Source organism: Bubalus bubalis, chromosome 1 (assembly GCF_019923935.1).
Source record: "Bubalus bubalis isolate 160015118507 breed Murrah chromosome 1, NDDB_SH_1, whole genome shotgun sequence".
NCBI classification, from domain to species: domain Eukaryota; kingdom Metazoa; phylum Chordata; class Mammalia; order Artiodactyla; family Bovidae; genus Bubalus; species Bubalus bubalis.
This window is the reverse complement of record NC_059157.1, coordinates 14457731-14472520: the sequence shown is the minus strand read 5'-3', so window position 1 is coordinate 14472520 and position 14790 is coordinate 14457731. Positions and strand designations below refer to the sequence as shown.

Here is a 14790-nt window from a genome sequence, read left to right as displayed (position 1 = left end):
ATAATATCTTAGACCATGTATAAGAATGACACAAGTGAGGTGAACTATGCAAATGAGATGATATAAAACATTTCCATATTTATTAGAGGTTGGGAAGAAGGCAGATCATTTCTGAGTTTAAAAAAAGAAAACTTTTATTGGAGCCTAGAGAAAGAGTCTGTTTCATAAATTGCATTAAATATTTGGTATGTAAAATTCCGGCTGTTGTTCTGCATTAAATGGATACAATGCACCCCTTACCTAATTAAGAAACCATATGGAGTCAAGACACATTTACATAAACAAAAGCAGAGAAGCCAGCTCTATTGTGTTGTCTCCGATTATGTAACTTGGTTTCCAAGGTATGGATTTGTTCTCTGATTTAAATATTGCCATGGACCAAATAGTTTCCAGACATTGAATGAAATTTAAAGAGCTATTTCTAAGGTGCCTTGACTTCATTTAAATATTGCAGTGAAAGGGACCCTGGAATGCTATGCAGTTTCCTACGTTTAATAACTGCTTGCCTGTTAAAGCCAGGAGTTTTGGAATCTGGCCAACAGGAAATCCATTGTATATTATTACATAGCTTTGCAGGATAACCATGTGCCTGGCGTATGGTGTAACCGTTTACTACATGTTTGTTGAATAAAGAAATGCGTCAGTGTGTTTTCAGAGTTGGTGACCTAACACAATTACTCTAGCATACATATGGGTAGCAAACAGAAATGGTATCAACAACAGTTTGTATCATGACGAGCACTGGGATGAAAATAATAACCATCACAGAACCGAAATATGAATATTGGGGTAATAAGTTTGGAGTGGAAATCTAAACCATAGTTATAATTCTTTCTCTTTTGTTTGACGGTCTTTATCCAGGCAATGATACTGATGGCAGTCAGTCGTGGCAAATTAAATGTATATAACGTGTTCTTACTTACTGTATTTTATCACATATATTATCTCACTTTACCATCACAGGGTACCCATTTTATGAATGAGAAAAATGGAACTTCAGAGTTAAGTTCTTCACCCAAGGTCACAAAGTTAAACCAGACTTTCAATCAGGTTATTTGATTCCGAAAGATCTTTTGTTTTACCAGATGTACTCTTTACTTTATGGCAGAGTTATTGGTGGAACTTGCAAACACAAATGCATGTTTTGTTGCAGCGAGAAATGCTCTTTGGAGATAGAAGAGAAAAAAATGAAATGTATTTCAAAATACTCTTGGGGAAAAGGTATGAAAATAATTTAGAATTTCTCAGAATATGTTAAAGCTCAACTTCGTTTATACTCTAACCCCGTGAAATGCCAGTGCCCTGATGGTCCAGGGTTTTATGAATCCCAATTTGGAATGACTGTTCCTCTGCTGTGCCCAGTCCTATTACAGACTTCACATTCCAAACAGTCCAACATTGGCAGTTTTACCTGGTTAAATATGATAAAATGACTAAAGCCCCGGTTCCAGTCCCTTTATTTTTACTGACGTTCACTGCATCTTGGTATATTCCTTGTATTTTAATTGGAGTTTTAGTCGTTAACTATTCCTGCTTAAGAGAGGGGAAGCTATTTCTAAAGGCAACATTGCAAAACCCTTCTCATTATTTTATTCTCAGCCATGCTTGTTCTCTGACTGCTTTGTCTGTTCCTGACTTTAGTGAGGATGCCTAGTCAGTTGACTCTAATCAGTCGAGTCCTTGCTGTGCTGTTCTCTCAAATATTTTCTGGAGACCTTTTCTGGGTATGTCCATAACACACTCATACAGAACTGGAATCACAGTCCAGCCAAAGGGATCACTGAGTGACCTTTAAGATGAATGTTACGCTTAATGTAAGTAGGTGAGGAGCCACACAGATCCTTGAGCCTCTCATATTTTGGTTTTTTGAGCTGTGTAACATTGACTGCCCTGGTGGCTCAGACGGTCTGGTAGGCCGTCCATGGGGTTGCAAAGAGTCAGACACGACTGAGGGAGTTCACTTTCACTTCATCGTTGCCATAATGTAGGCACTCACTCAATGACCCTATCAGACTTCTAAGGGTCCATTCACTTGAACTGAAATGGAATTGTGAGGCGTTTGAGTCAGATTTGCATTCAAATTCAGTTCCCACTTACTAGCAACATAACTTTAGATAAGACATATATTTGAAGCATTTTCTCAAATGCAGAAAGTGGTACTCAACAACCCGCCACTTAGATGTTGTAAAGTTTAAATGACTTAATCCATGTAGAAGGCTTATTACCATAACCTATAACCATTCAATACGTGGCAGCTCTTATTTTTACTCTCTGCTAACGTAGTTCCCTGGTGGCTCAGATTGTAGAGAATCTTCCTGCAATGTAAGATACTCAGGTTCGGTCCCTGGGTTGGTAAGATCCTGATCACTTGGGAATGGCTACCCACTCCAGTATTCTCGCCTGAAGCATACCATAGACAGAGTACCCTGGCAGGCTACAGTTCGTGGGATCACAAAGAGCTGGACACAACTGAGCAACAACAACAACAAAAAAAACCTACTTTCCATGGTTTGTTTTTAGCTTCCCCAAATACTTAACACCGTGAGCATTGGGATTTGATAGAGTGAAGCTTCACACTCTGGCTTTAAAACAGAAGATCTTGAGTATCAGTGAGTGTTTCCTGCAGAAACAACAGGAAGAAGCTGACATATTCTTTGGAGGTGAATGCCTCCTGATGTGTGTTCAGCCTCTGTGTTGTCAGAGCTGGTTGTCTGTGCCCGTCTGCAGTTTTTCCTTGTGCTCTTCCTCAGTTACAGCAGGAACAAAAGATAGGTTGATGCCCACCGCATGTATTCCTTCTATCAGGAAAGTAAAAGCTTTCTCAGAAACGTCTGTTTATGACTCATTGGCCATCGATGGGTGTCACGTGGCCCTTCCCACCTGGGAAGAAGTAAACTCAGTCTGTGACTTTTCATTCCTCTACCAAGTGGGAGAAGGCAGTTGGAGGTTGTCATCAGCATTTGTCACACCGAGTTTAAAAGTACAATCTGAGTTATAAAGCAGTGGTCAGCGTACTGAGATTCCAAGTAAGTTTACCTTGAAGTCTAAAATACCCATGCAGTCTTCCATATGATCATTTATTAAAGTAAGCCATCCCCTGCCACTCGCCTCCAGGCCTAGGATTTGTCTGTTCAGTTCAGTTCAGTTCAGTTCAGTCGCTCAGGCGTGTCTGACTCTTTGCAACCCCATGGAGCGCAGCAGGCCAGGCCTCCCTGTCCATCACCAACTCCCAGAGTTTACTCAAGCTCATGCCCATTGAGTCAGTGATGCCATCCAACCATCTCATCCTCTGTCGTCCCCTTCTCCTCCCGCCTTCAATCTTTCCCAGCATCAGGGTCTTTTCCAATGAGTCAGCTCTTTGCATCAGGTGGCCGAAGTATTGGAGTTTCAGCTTCAGCATCAGTCCTTTCAATGAATATTCAGGACTGATTTCCTTTAGGATTGACTGGTTGGATCTCCTTGCAGTCCAAGGGACTCTCAAGAGTCTTCTCCAACACCACAGTTCAAAAGCATTTAATATTATTTAAGTGTAGTTGATTTATGCTATTGTGTTCATTTCTGTTGTATAGCAAAGTGTTTCAGTTTAACATATATATACACACACACATTCTTTTTCATATTCTTTTCAATTATTTCATGTTCTTTTCTATTCTGGTTGTTAGCAACTTCTAGGTCCCAGCTTGGAACTTCTATTGGCAACTTCCTAGTCCAGTGGGTTAAGAAGGGGGTGTCTTGCAGGGGAGCAGCCTTCATTTTATGAGAGGAGCATCTGAAGGGCAGGGCACTGCTTCACCAGGAATTCAAGCCTGAGCCTAGGGAGGGTCCTCATGAGGGGAAGCCGTAGATAATCAGTGTGAGAGAAACACCACCCCCAACACTTCATGATGCACACAAAGCAAACCAGGGGAGAAAAAGGAAAATAGGTAACTCTTCTGTGTGCCTGGTAAGTAGCTTCAGTCTGTTGGACACTTTGTGACCATTATCCAGGCAAGAATACTGGAGTGGGTTGCCATGCCCTTCTTCAGGGGATCTTCCTGACCCAGGAATTGAACCTGGAATCTCTTAAGTTTCCTGCATTCGCAGGCAGAGTTTTTTTTTTTTTTAACCACTAGCACTCTTCTATTTTCACTTCATTTTTTGTCAGAAGGATGCAAAGAAATGGTAATATGTGTACAAATGTATACCTACAATCTCTCACCTCTCCACTCTTAGTGGCACAAATTGACTTTCGTTGTTGTTGCTTTTTGTTTTCCTGAAACATGGCCTTTTCTGTAAATATACATGATATTTATGTGGCTTCAATAATAGTTAAGATAGAATGCTACATTCAGCCTTTTTTTTCCCTCCTCTGAACATTGAGATTGATTGATTCTTTTAATTTCTTTTCCTTTTTTTAAAAATTGAAGTTTAGTTAGTGTTGTGTTAGTTTCAAGTGTACAGCAGGGTGATTCAGTTATACGTGTGTGTGTGTGTGTGTGTGTGTGTGTGTGTGTGTGTGTGTGTACACATACATATTACTGCCCTGTACCACGATTCTTTGCCATTCTAGGTTGGCTGTTAAAAGGTATTGAACATAGTTCCCTGTGCTGTTCTGTAGGTCCTTACTGTTTGTTTTTTATACAGTCATGTATATCCATTAATCCTAAACTCCTAGTTTATACCCTGCCATATCCCCTTTGGTAACCGTAACTTTGTTACCTCTGTCTATGAGTCTGTTTCTATTTTATAATTAAGGTTGATTGATTCTTAATGGATGTCCTCAGAACAGCCAGGACACTTCAAGCAGCCTTTCCCGTTCCACTCTTCTACTCTCTGAAGGCTGAACTATTTTATCAAAAGGCGCTTTATTAAAGTAGCAGGAAGCTATCCTAATTGCTTTCAGATCTCTGTGTGTTTTGGGGCTCAGATGGTTAAAGCTCGATTTATCTTATATTCCAGTCATTTTACTTAGGCTGGTTTAATATTGTATGTTTACTTAGAAAGTGTTTTCTGTGACCACTTACCCCATTTCAGTAGTCTCTTCTCACATTTATGCATTGTTATTTATACTAGCTAAACAACAGCGTGTAATGCACACCTGTGTTCACTTGGGCTACCACTTTGGGGCTTTGTATTTGTTCATCGGGTGACCCTTTTCTGTATCAGTGAATTACTTTGGACAAAACTCAAACCCCTGATGGGAGTGTGAGCTGTTTGATGCCCATATAAAATCTTTTAATACCTCTGCCATTTCCTCTAATGCATGGATTTACAGAAGCCTGAGGAGACTTGGTATTTATTGAAGATGGAAATTGTTTGAGCAGTCAATAACAAAATGAATTAATATGTGACATATTTTGTGAAGCCCATTGTAAATATAATTTAAAACATTAAAAAAAAAACACTTCTCAGATTCTTTCCTGAGACCCTTCTTTTTCCATGTGATAGATACATATTTTATTTTTTGAAGGAGTTTATCAAACTTTTATGGCTTAAACTGTTTACTCTCTCATTATTTGGAATATTGGCTTTCATGATGGTATTTTCATCTTGTGAGTTAACTTTTCTATTAACATGAGTTAACTTTTCTGTTACAAATGGATTTGAAAACTTATAAATCTCAAGCTTTTTAATGTGTGAACCCCCCCACACCTTGATTTGATATATTTAATGAAAAAATAGTTTGGAGAATCAAGCTCTTGTGTTTAATTTATTTCAGTGGCGTAGTACTTATGTATTCCTGTTGGTGAACAGTCTTTCCCATAACTCAGTGCCTTTTATTTCTTTCTTCTTTACACAAACACAAAATTACAGGCAGTCATTCCTCCTATGTGCTTTTGTCTTTGATGATACCCCCTACAGGCTCTTCAAAAGGATGTTCCACCTAATGTTGCGAGTTTTGTTTACCCTTGAGAGTGCTTAGTCATTTAGCCTCTTGACTTCAGTGTATACAAATGTCTGTGTTTGTTCAGAATTATAATGATGGCACCCAAAAAGCCAGGTTAGGACACAGACGCCTCCTGCCTCCAGACTCCCTCCTGATAACCTGGGTTTTGTTCTGCTGGTTTCATTAGGTCCCGTTTCTCCAGCTGGTCGTAAAGACTGGTTTGCTTTGAATGAGAGAAACCCTCTCTTGGGCAGAGTTGATCTTGGTATTGAAGATCAATACCAATACTTGGTATTTGCTTGCTTTGTTCTTTCTCCGGAATGCCATGGGAAGGCACAAAATAGGGTTCTTCTTGGTCATGCTCCACATTGCTCAGTAGGTATGTCTTTCTCCCGTTGGCCATGTGCTAGTTTCCTAGGGCTCAAGTCCTTGCTAAGTAGAGTAAAGTGGCAATGGAGCAAAGTCTTGGCTCCTGCTTTTTCCTTTTCGTATTATTTCTCTCCACTCATCACTTTCCTATACTTGGGGAGACGTATTTATTTCTTCACTTTGAGCAAATGTAACTATAGATCTTAAACCATAGCTTGTTAGTGATTTGTTTTGGTTCCTAGCCTTCAAAATGAAGTCATCCATGGGTAGAAATATTGGGGCAGGGAATGATGGTCTAAGACAAGCAGAAGAAATACACATTCCCTTTAGAAGGTTTGGTAGGTTTGGAAAAGAAACTATATCCAAGGTTGAACACCAGTCTCCAAGGTTCATAGGTAAAGAAAGTGGACAGTTGCCAATCCTTTGGACATGTCTTATGACCAACTATTCTCCACCAACATCACCATTATTCATACTCATGTATGGGAGAACCAGATCTATTCCCTCCATTATTTCAGCGTTTTGAGGCAGCTGGGGGCCCTCATTGAGTACTTCGAGGTAACCACTCACCAGGCTGAATCTCAAGATTCAGCCACAGGTATCTCTTTCAGTTCTGTCAACAAAAATATAAAGATTAAAAGCTGTAGTTAGAGGAGGGCTCCTATTCGTTACCTTCACTTGTCCAATAACCTTGGATGTGTGTTCGGCTAAAGGTACCCTATGGCGCTAATTCAATCTCTAAACACTAATTCCTCTGCATAGGCCTTGCAGGCGTGCTGATTAGGATGCAGAGTTTTCCAGGACAGATTCTTAGAGCCGGTTGTGTTTTTTGCCCTGATGCAGGTGCTGCCAGTGTAGACTGTTCTAACACCTTCTTCCATTTCACAGGAGCCGACAATGGTGAAGTCCTCCCTGATTCCATCCCATCAGCTCCTGGGACTCTGCCTCATTTCATAGAGGAGCCAGACGATGCTTACATCATCAAGAGCAACCCCATTGCACTGAGGTGCAAAGCAAGGCCAGCCATGCAGATATTCTTCAAATGCAACGGCGAGTGGGTCCATCAGAATGAGCATGTCTCTGAGGAGAGTCTGGATGAGAGTTCAGGTAAGAATGGGAAGCAACGGAAGAATCTATGGTAGCTTCTCAGATTTTTATGTCAATATGACTGGGGAAACCTGTGTTAAGTCAGACACCTTATTTGAGTGAAGTCATATTAACAGTATCCAAGGAATATAAGAGGAAGTCGTGTCTTGAAATGACTCCACAGCACTCCTGCTAGTCTACTCCAATACGGTAGACGAGCATTTTTTATTTTCCTGCTCTATATCACATTAAGACCTAATTTTGTATAAAAGTTAATATTCTCCCTGGAAATAAAATCAGGCAGTCACTGTTTTCATTTTCTGAATTCTGAATATTTTTTTCATGACATAAATCTTTCAAGAAGCACCCTTTTAAGCAGCCTAAATTCAGTTTCTCTAATCTTTCTTCCTGGCTATTATTCTTGTATGCTTCATTCTTTACAGCTGATGGTTTCTGAGTCGTCTGAGTTCTTTTGATTACTGTGTAATGGTAAAGAAGTTCACATTAGAAGACCAGATTTGAATAGGATCTCCTGTATAAAAGAAGTTCAGGACCATCTTGATTAGCTGGCTGATTTGTCTGGTGAGGAGTGATGATGAGAATAGTGATCATATTAGCTAATATTTATTGAGCACTTACTATTTAACCAGACCTTATCTAAGCTTCTGATACACATTATCCTACTGTCTTCTCAGTAGCCCTCTGGGATAAATAATGCTGTTATTGCCTTCTTATAAATAAGGGAACGGAGGCTCAAAGAGATTAAGTAAACTGTGGGCTTGTGCTGGATATCTAAATAAGATCATTTGACTCAAAACTTTCAAAATGTATTACTTTTATATTTTAGCATATAATAAAAACAGTATATGCTTTTGAACTTTGGCTTCTCAGACTAACAGAAAATTTAGCCTCATCCTAAATCCAATTTGATGTTACTCTATGTTATTGATTTTTATTAGTTCTAAACTTACTAGATGTCAGATTTTGAATAAATAAAGTCATGAATAATTAGGAAGTTGTATCAGCTTAATTTATTAACTATATACCAGTCCTGTTTAGTACACTAAGCTAAGTCTTTCAGAGTATTCCAGGAAGGGGAGGAGGCAAACTCTGATGTAGACCTTCATACCTACTAATAGATTTATGACCAGTATAAGTGCAAATGAAGTTATGATAAATGTCTAAAGAGTAGTAGATGGTGCTAGGGAGGATTTTAAAAAATCATGTCTAACTGGGACTCTCAGGAAAGGTGTGGAAGGAATAGCATTTGAAAGGAGCATTGACTATGTGATTCTATTATGCATAATTGATGCTACACTCTATTGAAGAGAGAGGGGTCTCAGTGGTCAATATTAGCAAATGAAAGAAAGCTGAGTGTGTGTTCTACTTAGTTTGGTTTGGTTGAAATATAAAATTGATACAGGAGATAGCAGTTGATAGCTGGAAAACAGCTCAATCAGTGGCATGAAAGACCTCAAATATCAGAGCAAGAAGTCCTTTACTCAACTTTATGGATATTTTCTTAATGGTAGGGATTGATTATATTGACATACAGGAATGCAATGGCTTTGAAACTATACTTCAAAAGATGAATCTGGAACAAGCCTTTGGGATGGTAAGGAGAAGCAGGAATGGAGAAGTTAAGAGACTTGAGTAATTCAGCTGAGAAGGTAAGGGCTGCTGCTTGAGGAATGGCCACAGGAATAAGAGCTAGATACTGATGTGAGAAGCAGTGTCACGAATCGGACATAATAGCTGAATGATTGAATGAATGGAGAAATAAAAACGAATCTCTTAACAGAAGGAAAAGGGTTATGCAATTAATATTAGTAATCACATTAGCAAGGAGAAAAGTCTGACATCATTGTTTGAACAAACTATACTTGAAATACTTGGGGATAATGAAGAGATGTAGATCTGGAACTAAGATCCTCATCGTAAAGAGTGAAGCCATGGAGATGGAGGAGTTGTCAAGAGAGAATGGGCAATATGACAAGAAAGTGGACCTAGAGATGCAGACACACCTCCTGAGGAGTCAGAAGAGGAACATCCGCACCCAACAGGGCAGTAAGCAGGGTATGCTGTGTTCCAAAGCAGAGGGGGAAAATCATTCCATAAAGATCTTCAGATATTACTCTGTCTCTGCCTAGGAACAATGAATGAGGCAAAGAACTGAACATATATATCAACAGTGCTAACGATTATGCAGTTCTGAGCTAATTTGGGTTTGTAGCATAAATGTATCAAAAGGTAGAGAATCACAATTCCCTAATCATTCCACTTTGGAATTAGAATGAGGAAGAAAACAGAAGTGCTTGTTTTAGATATACTATTCTTCAGACCAAAAGCATGCTTAGAATTCCAGTTTCTAAATGTGAGAATGGGAAGGGCTCTCAGTGGTAAACATAACAGCTCTGTTTTATTTATTAAAATAAAAGGTTCCAAGAAATACAAGTAGTTCATGCCGTAGCTATTGCTAGAACCCAGATCTCCTGATCTTCACTATGGATATATTTCCTTGATACTATAAAGGTCCATACAGATTCCTATGGTCTCCTTCCCAATCAAAATATTGACAAATTTCCTTACTGATATCAGGATGGGTTTCATCACCTGTCTCAGCATTTTCTATCATCAATCTGTTTAACGTTTAATTTCCCAAGTATAATCCTTATCACTATTCCACTGGAGTTTGTCTGTTCCTTTCCATCTCAGCCATCTCTCCAAGGGCTAATCCCTTATTCTTTGTTGTGTTTCCAGCACTGACAGAAGTTTGTAACAATTAAAGGTATAGAGACATTTCCAGGATTCCAGGTATAGTTTCCTTCTTTAAAGAAGGGTTTGGCAAAAATCAAAACCAATGAAGAGAACAAACTGAATCTTCGTATTGGGAAAGTTTTTGCTTCTGTGTTCCAAAGATTGGGATCATGAAGAGACCTAGGTGAATAAATCTGGTGTTAAGAGAGTTTGAGTCACAAACAGTAGCAATCTCATTTACCTTTGCATGAAGACTTCCAAGAAAAGTCTTGATATTTGGGGAGAGGGCAACAAAGGGAACAGCATTGCCCATAGGACAAAAGCCTATAGAACAATGTGAAATATGAAATGTGTATGTTTCTTAAACTCAGCTAGTCCAACTGGAGAGGGACTCAGATACTAGTGGCTACATAGGGTTGTGTGTTTTTTCCTCAGACATTTCTGTCCTAGATTTTGCCAGTAATGAACTGAAAATAGCAGAAAACCTTTGGGTAAACTGCTGCAAATAACAGATAGGAAGAACATTGAAAAATGGTCAGCTATTATTTTATACTACTGCTAGAAAATCCTATATCCATTCTCATTTAAAAACCTCTTGATAAATATTGCAGGCCCATTTAACACTCTACCCTCTTGTAATTTCACAACATTCAGTTTTGTTATTGCTTCCTGCTTTTAATTCCTTTCTCATTGCTAGGCAACTCCATGTCTTGAAGACAGCGGCGTTGATTACATTTTCTGCCTCCATGTAAAAGTCTCTGCTTTTGCTTCCTTTTAAAAAAAATAAAATTAAAAAAGACCAATAAAAGTCACAAATTTCAAAGGAACTGGGAAGAACAAAAAAAATCATAAATGACAAAATCTGAAGAGATTATACACTGATTTTAAAAAACAAGCTGTTGAGAACTTAAATTTTAACAACTACCTTTTGAAAAGAATTTAATAAGCACAACCTTTTCTTCCAAGTCATTTTGATTGAACCAATAGAAAAGAAATGTCTCTCCCTAAAACTGTTTTTTTCTTCTGTGTGCTTAATGAAAATCACTGTCTACCGAACACTGCAATTATGTTTCCTAAGCTCTGTATTCATAGTGGAAAAGTGGACACTGGAGCAAGATGAGTGGAGATATTAGACCCCAAACTAATGCATAAGTGCAATTAAGATTGGAAACAAAATGGCCTCAGGTATTGAAAAATAGATGCATTACCCCTCCCCTGGGTTTCTTCACTATGGAGCTGGAGAACAGGAGTTGGCTACCTTACAGCCTTAATGGCTTTTGATGGGGTCTGAAAAATAGTTCCTGCCAGTCCAGGGGGAGTGAATGACACCAGGAGACCAAGAACAGTGGGACCACATTTGACCAGGGGTAGACTGACGCGAAGCAGCAGCAGCAGCAGCAGAGAATTATCCATGCTGTTAAGAAGTTGAAAAGTATCTGCTTCAATATCTTTGGCCAACATGGTCTCCATTTTTAAATCCCAGAGAACTTTGATATCCTTTTTACTTACAGGTTTTCTTTCTTCACTGAACTAATGGGAAATGCATAGGACCTGGGAGTGTTGGGAGTCCACACAGAATCTTTTGTATTTCCAAATTGGAAGCAATAAGTCCTTTCAGTTGTTAAAGGCTGCAAACTGCCTTTGGTCTTTTCTGGTAATTTAGCCCCGTCATCTAACAGTTCAAATATAAGAAGAAAAAGGATTGTGTGTTTTCATGCAATTTAGCTTGGAAAACCCAGAGCAAGAGTTCTTTCCTGCAGAAAGCACAATTTATTTGACATGAGTTACTGTGTTTGCACAGACATGGCTATACCTCTTAGTAATGTACACTTTTAGTTCTCTGCACAAGCCAAGCAATCCCCTTTCATTTGTTCTGCCTCATTTCATTTGGAAATATGGGAAGTCTTCTTCCTTTATTTTTCTTCAGTTAACATCTGGAGTTGAGAGGCAGTCCCAGTTCAGGCATCGTGCCCCTGAGAAAAGGGTGGATTGTTCCAATAACCCAGAAATTAAAGAGTTTTAATATAATAAGCAAGTGCGTGTACACACACACATACACAGAGAAAAACAATAACCAGGAAAACTCATCCTTGGCAATCAGGATAATGTAGCCTGTGGGAAGCTTGAGTTATCAATAAGCTTAGCTACTTTTTTATTGTTCAATAAAAACGGAGTTCCCTTAACAAGCCTCCCTGGTTCTTATTCTGCCTTGGAGATATCGAACTCTAATGAGTGAAATAATGTGTATTTCAATGCATTATGGGAAAAGTCTCAACTCCAGTAAACTAATATTTTTCTTCTTAAAGAATATCATTTCAGGGATTTCACTGTGAGATTTCCTTCATAAAGAACTGGAGTCACTCTCTGGGGAGAAGAGGTTAATGGATTGTGTTGAGAAAAGGGAGAAGAACAGAAATAAAAATGTATTAAATCTTTAAAATTTATATCTAAGAACTTTGCTATGCCAGTGATGGGAATTTGGATATAGTATCTTCCAGAAAACCATTAATTTGAAGTTACCTTCAGTGTTCACAAATCACCAGGATACATTTGGGAAGCATATATTTGAGACCACAGAACACAGAAAAATCCATCTCTCAACTGTTCCATTGCCAGTTTGTTGGTTTAAAACTCACGTTTATAGAAACATTCTTCCACCCCACCCAGGTTTTATCCTGTTCACTACTCTGCTTCTCAGAGAGGACCGACCTATTCTAAAAAGGTGTTCAGGAAAATATTATGAATTCCTTCCCAAAATTTGTGACAGAACATGCAGACCTTGTCTTGTGTGTCTAATTTAAATCTGTCTTACCAAAAAAAAAAGCTGTTTAATATCATTTCATTCATAGCAGAGACAGAAGGCAGCTAACCATCTTATATAATTTAATGGCAAATCATGATATCAGCCCAATATTTGTTCTAAACCCTAAATTCTTAAGCAGTGTCTTTGGACTTTTGTAGTCTTTTCTGTTCATACAGCATTTAGAAGCGTGTCTCTTTATGTGAAGTGGGAATTACAAAGATATTTTAGAAACTGAGGATAGTCCTGTGGTTAAGAGTGTCAATATTAATGCAATGTGACACCTACCATTTTTGAGATCTGTTTATCCATTTACAGACTTTCTTAAGGTAGATATGTTGCTTAGTATCCTTTCACTTCAGCTTTGCCTTGTATAACACGGCAGTTACAATTGTATCTACTCTGGGAACTATAGTGGGGGTGGTCGAACCTAATGTGTGTGACATACTTAGCTCAGGGTCTGGTATATAGCAAATTCCCAATCGAGGTTAGCCTTCAAAATGATAAATATAAAACTGCTATATTAGTGTGTTATTTTATCTTTTCAGTTGTAAAACATTTCATTGTGTTTTACAGTATTACCAATGTTTAAATAGATGCAGTAGTAGTTTCTATGCTTCTAAAAACAAATAGAAAATTATGAACTTTTACAGTTCCAAAAAGTGCTGGTATGTTGTTGTTCATTCACTAAGTCATGTCTGACTCTTTGCGACCCCATGAATCGCAGCACGTGAGGCTTCCCTGTCCTTAACCATCTCCCAGAGCTTGCTCACACTCATGTCCATTGAGTCAGTGATGCCATCCAAACATCTCATCCTCTGCCACCCTCTTCTCTTGTCCTCAGTCTTTCCCAGCATCTGTGTTATTAATAGGTAAAGAGTTGTCTTTCATGGAATGACATCTCATTTGCCTAGGATTCACTGCATTGATTTACATTTTGTCTTGGTGATTCCTAGAGCCCCTGGTACCACCGAGGGAGATAGAATTGGTGGGATAATCTCAGGATGATTTACTACCAGGAAGTTGTTGTAGTGTCTGCAGGAATAAAAAGCCATTGACTGGGGCAACAGGGTTGGAAATCATGAGTGGGTTACCCACAAGCTGTGAGTGTGAGGTGTGAATAAGTCATTCAGGGGTCCTGTCCTCTAAATAACTCTCCCTTCCCTACTCCTGCCTCTTAAATTTCCCTTCTGTCTGTTATCAGACCACACTATCGAGTTAATTTACTTTCCTCTGCCAGACACCTCTGTGATGATTAATTCTAATCTCCGGTGAGGATGAAACTGGAGAGCTTGGGTGTATTCTTAGTTTCTGTACTTAAGACTGAACTTGCCATACTTCTGAGGGATATGTGGAGTGGTTATTATCCAGGGGAAACTAAAGAGTATTCATTAGGCATAGTGCACTTTCAAAGGAGGATGGTTTTTTTTTTTTTTTTTTTATCAAAATACATTTTAATCTTGTTGCTAGGATAAAGTGGCAAAAGACATTTAGCCCTAATTAAGCATCTGCCAGTAAAATGAAATATGGATCTACCTTTCAATTAGCTCCATTTAATTTGCTACTTTCAGTATAGCATGTTGGCCTGAAGATGTGTAAGCTCCCTTAAGAAATGGAAGCACAGTTCCATCTAAAGGCTTCTTTGCATCTCAAAGTTTTAAAACTTCAAATACGGATCAGATTCATGTGTCTTTACTAGAGCCTTGCCCTAGACCCTGAGCTAAATACTGGGCCTTCAGGTTGTAGGTAGAATGGCGCCCACCCTAGAAGCTTTTGGTGATGCTTCAGAGAGGTTAAAAGCCCATCTTATGTGATCTTTGGCAACCTGTGCTCCTCTTGTAGAATTTGTCACACTCCAATGTTCGGGCAGGTTGAAGTGTCTCCTGCTCTATCCACAAGCTCCTTTAGAACG

At 38.9% G+C, this 14790-nt stretch overlaps 1 protein-coding gene across 9 annotated transcripts in view; it reads left to right on the top strand.

Moving 5' to 3' along the window:
- Window positions 1-14790, top strand: part of UNC5D (unc-5 netrin receptor D) — a 627582-nt gene that overhangs the window by 341206 nt on the left and 271586 nt on the right. For all 9 annotated transcript variants that reach the window (XM_044933531.1, XM_044933431.1, XM_044933503.1 and 6 more), the window contains one exon: window positions 7124-7342. In XM_044933531.1, the coding sequence (XP_044789466.1) occupies window positions 7124-7342 (219 nt within the window). The remainder of the gene's footprint in view (window positions 1-7123; window positions 7343-14790) is intronic.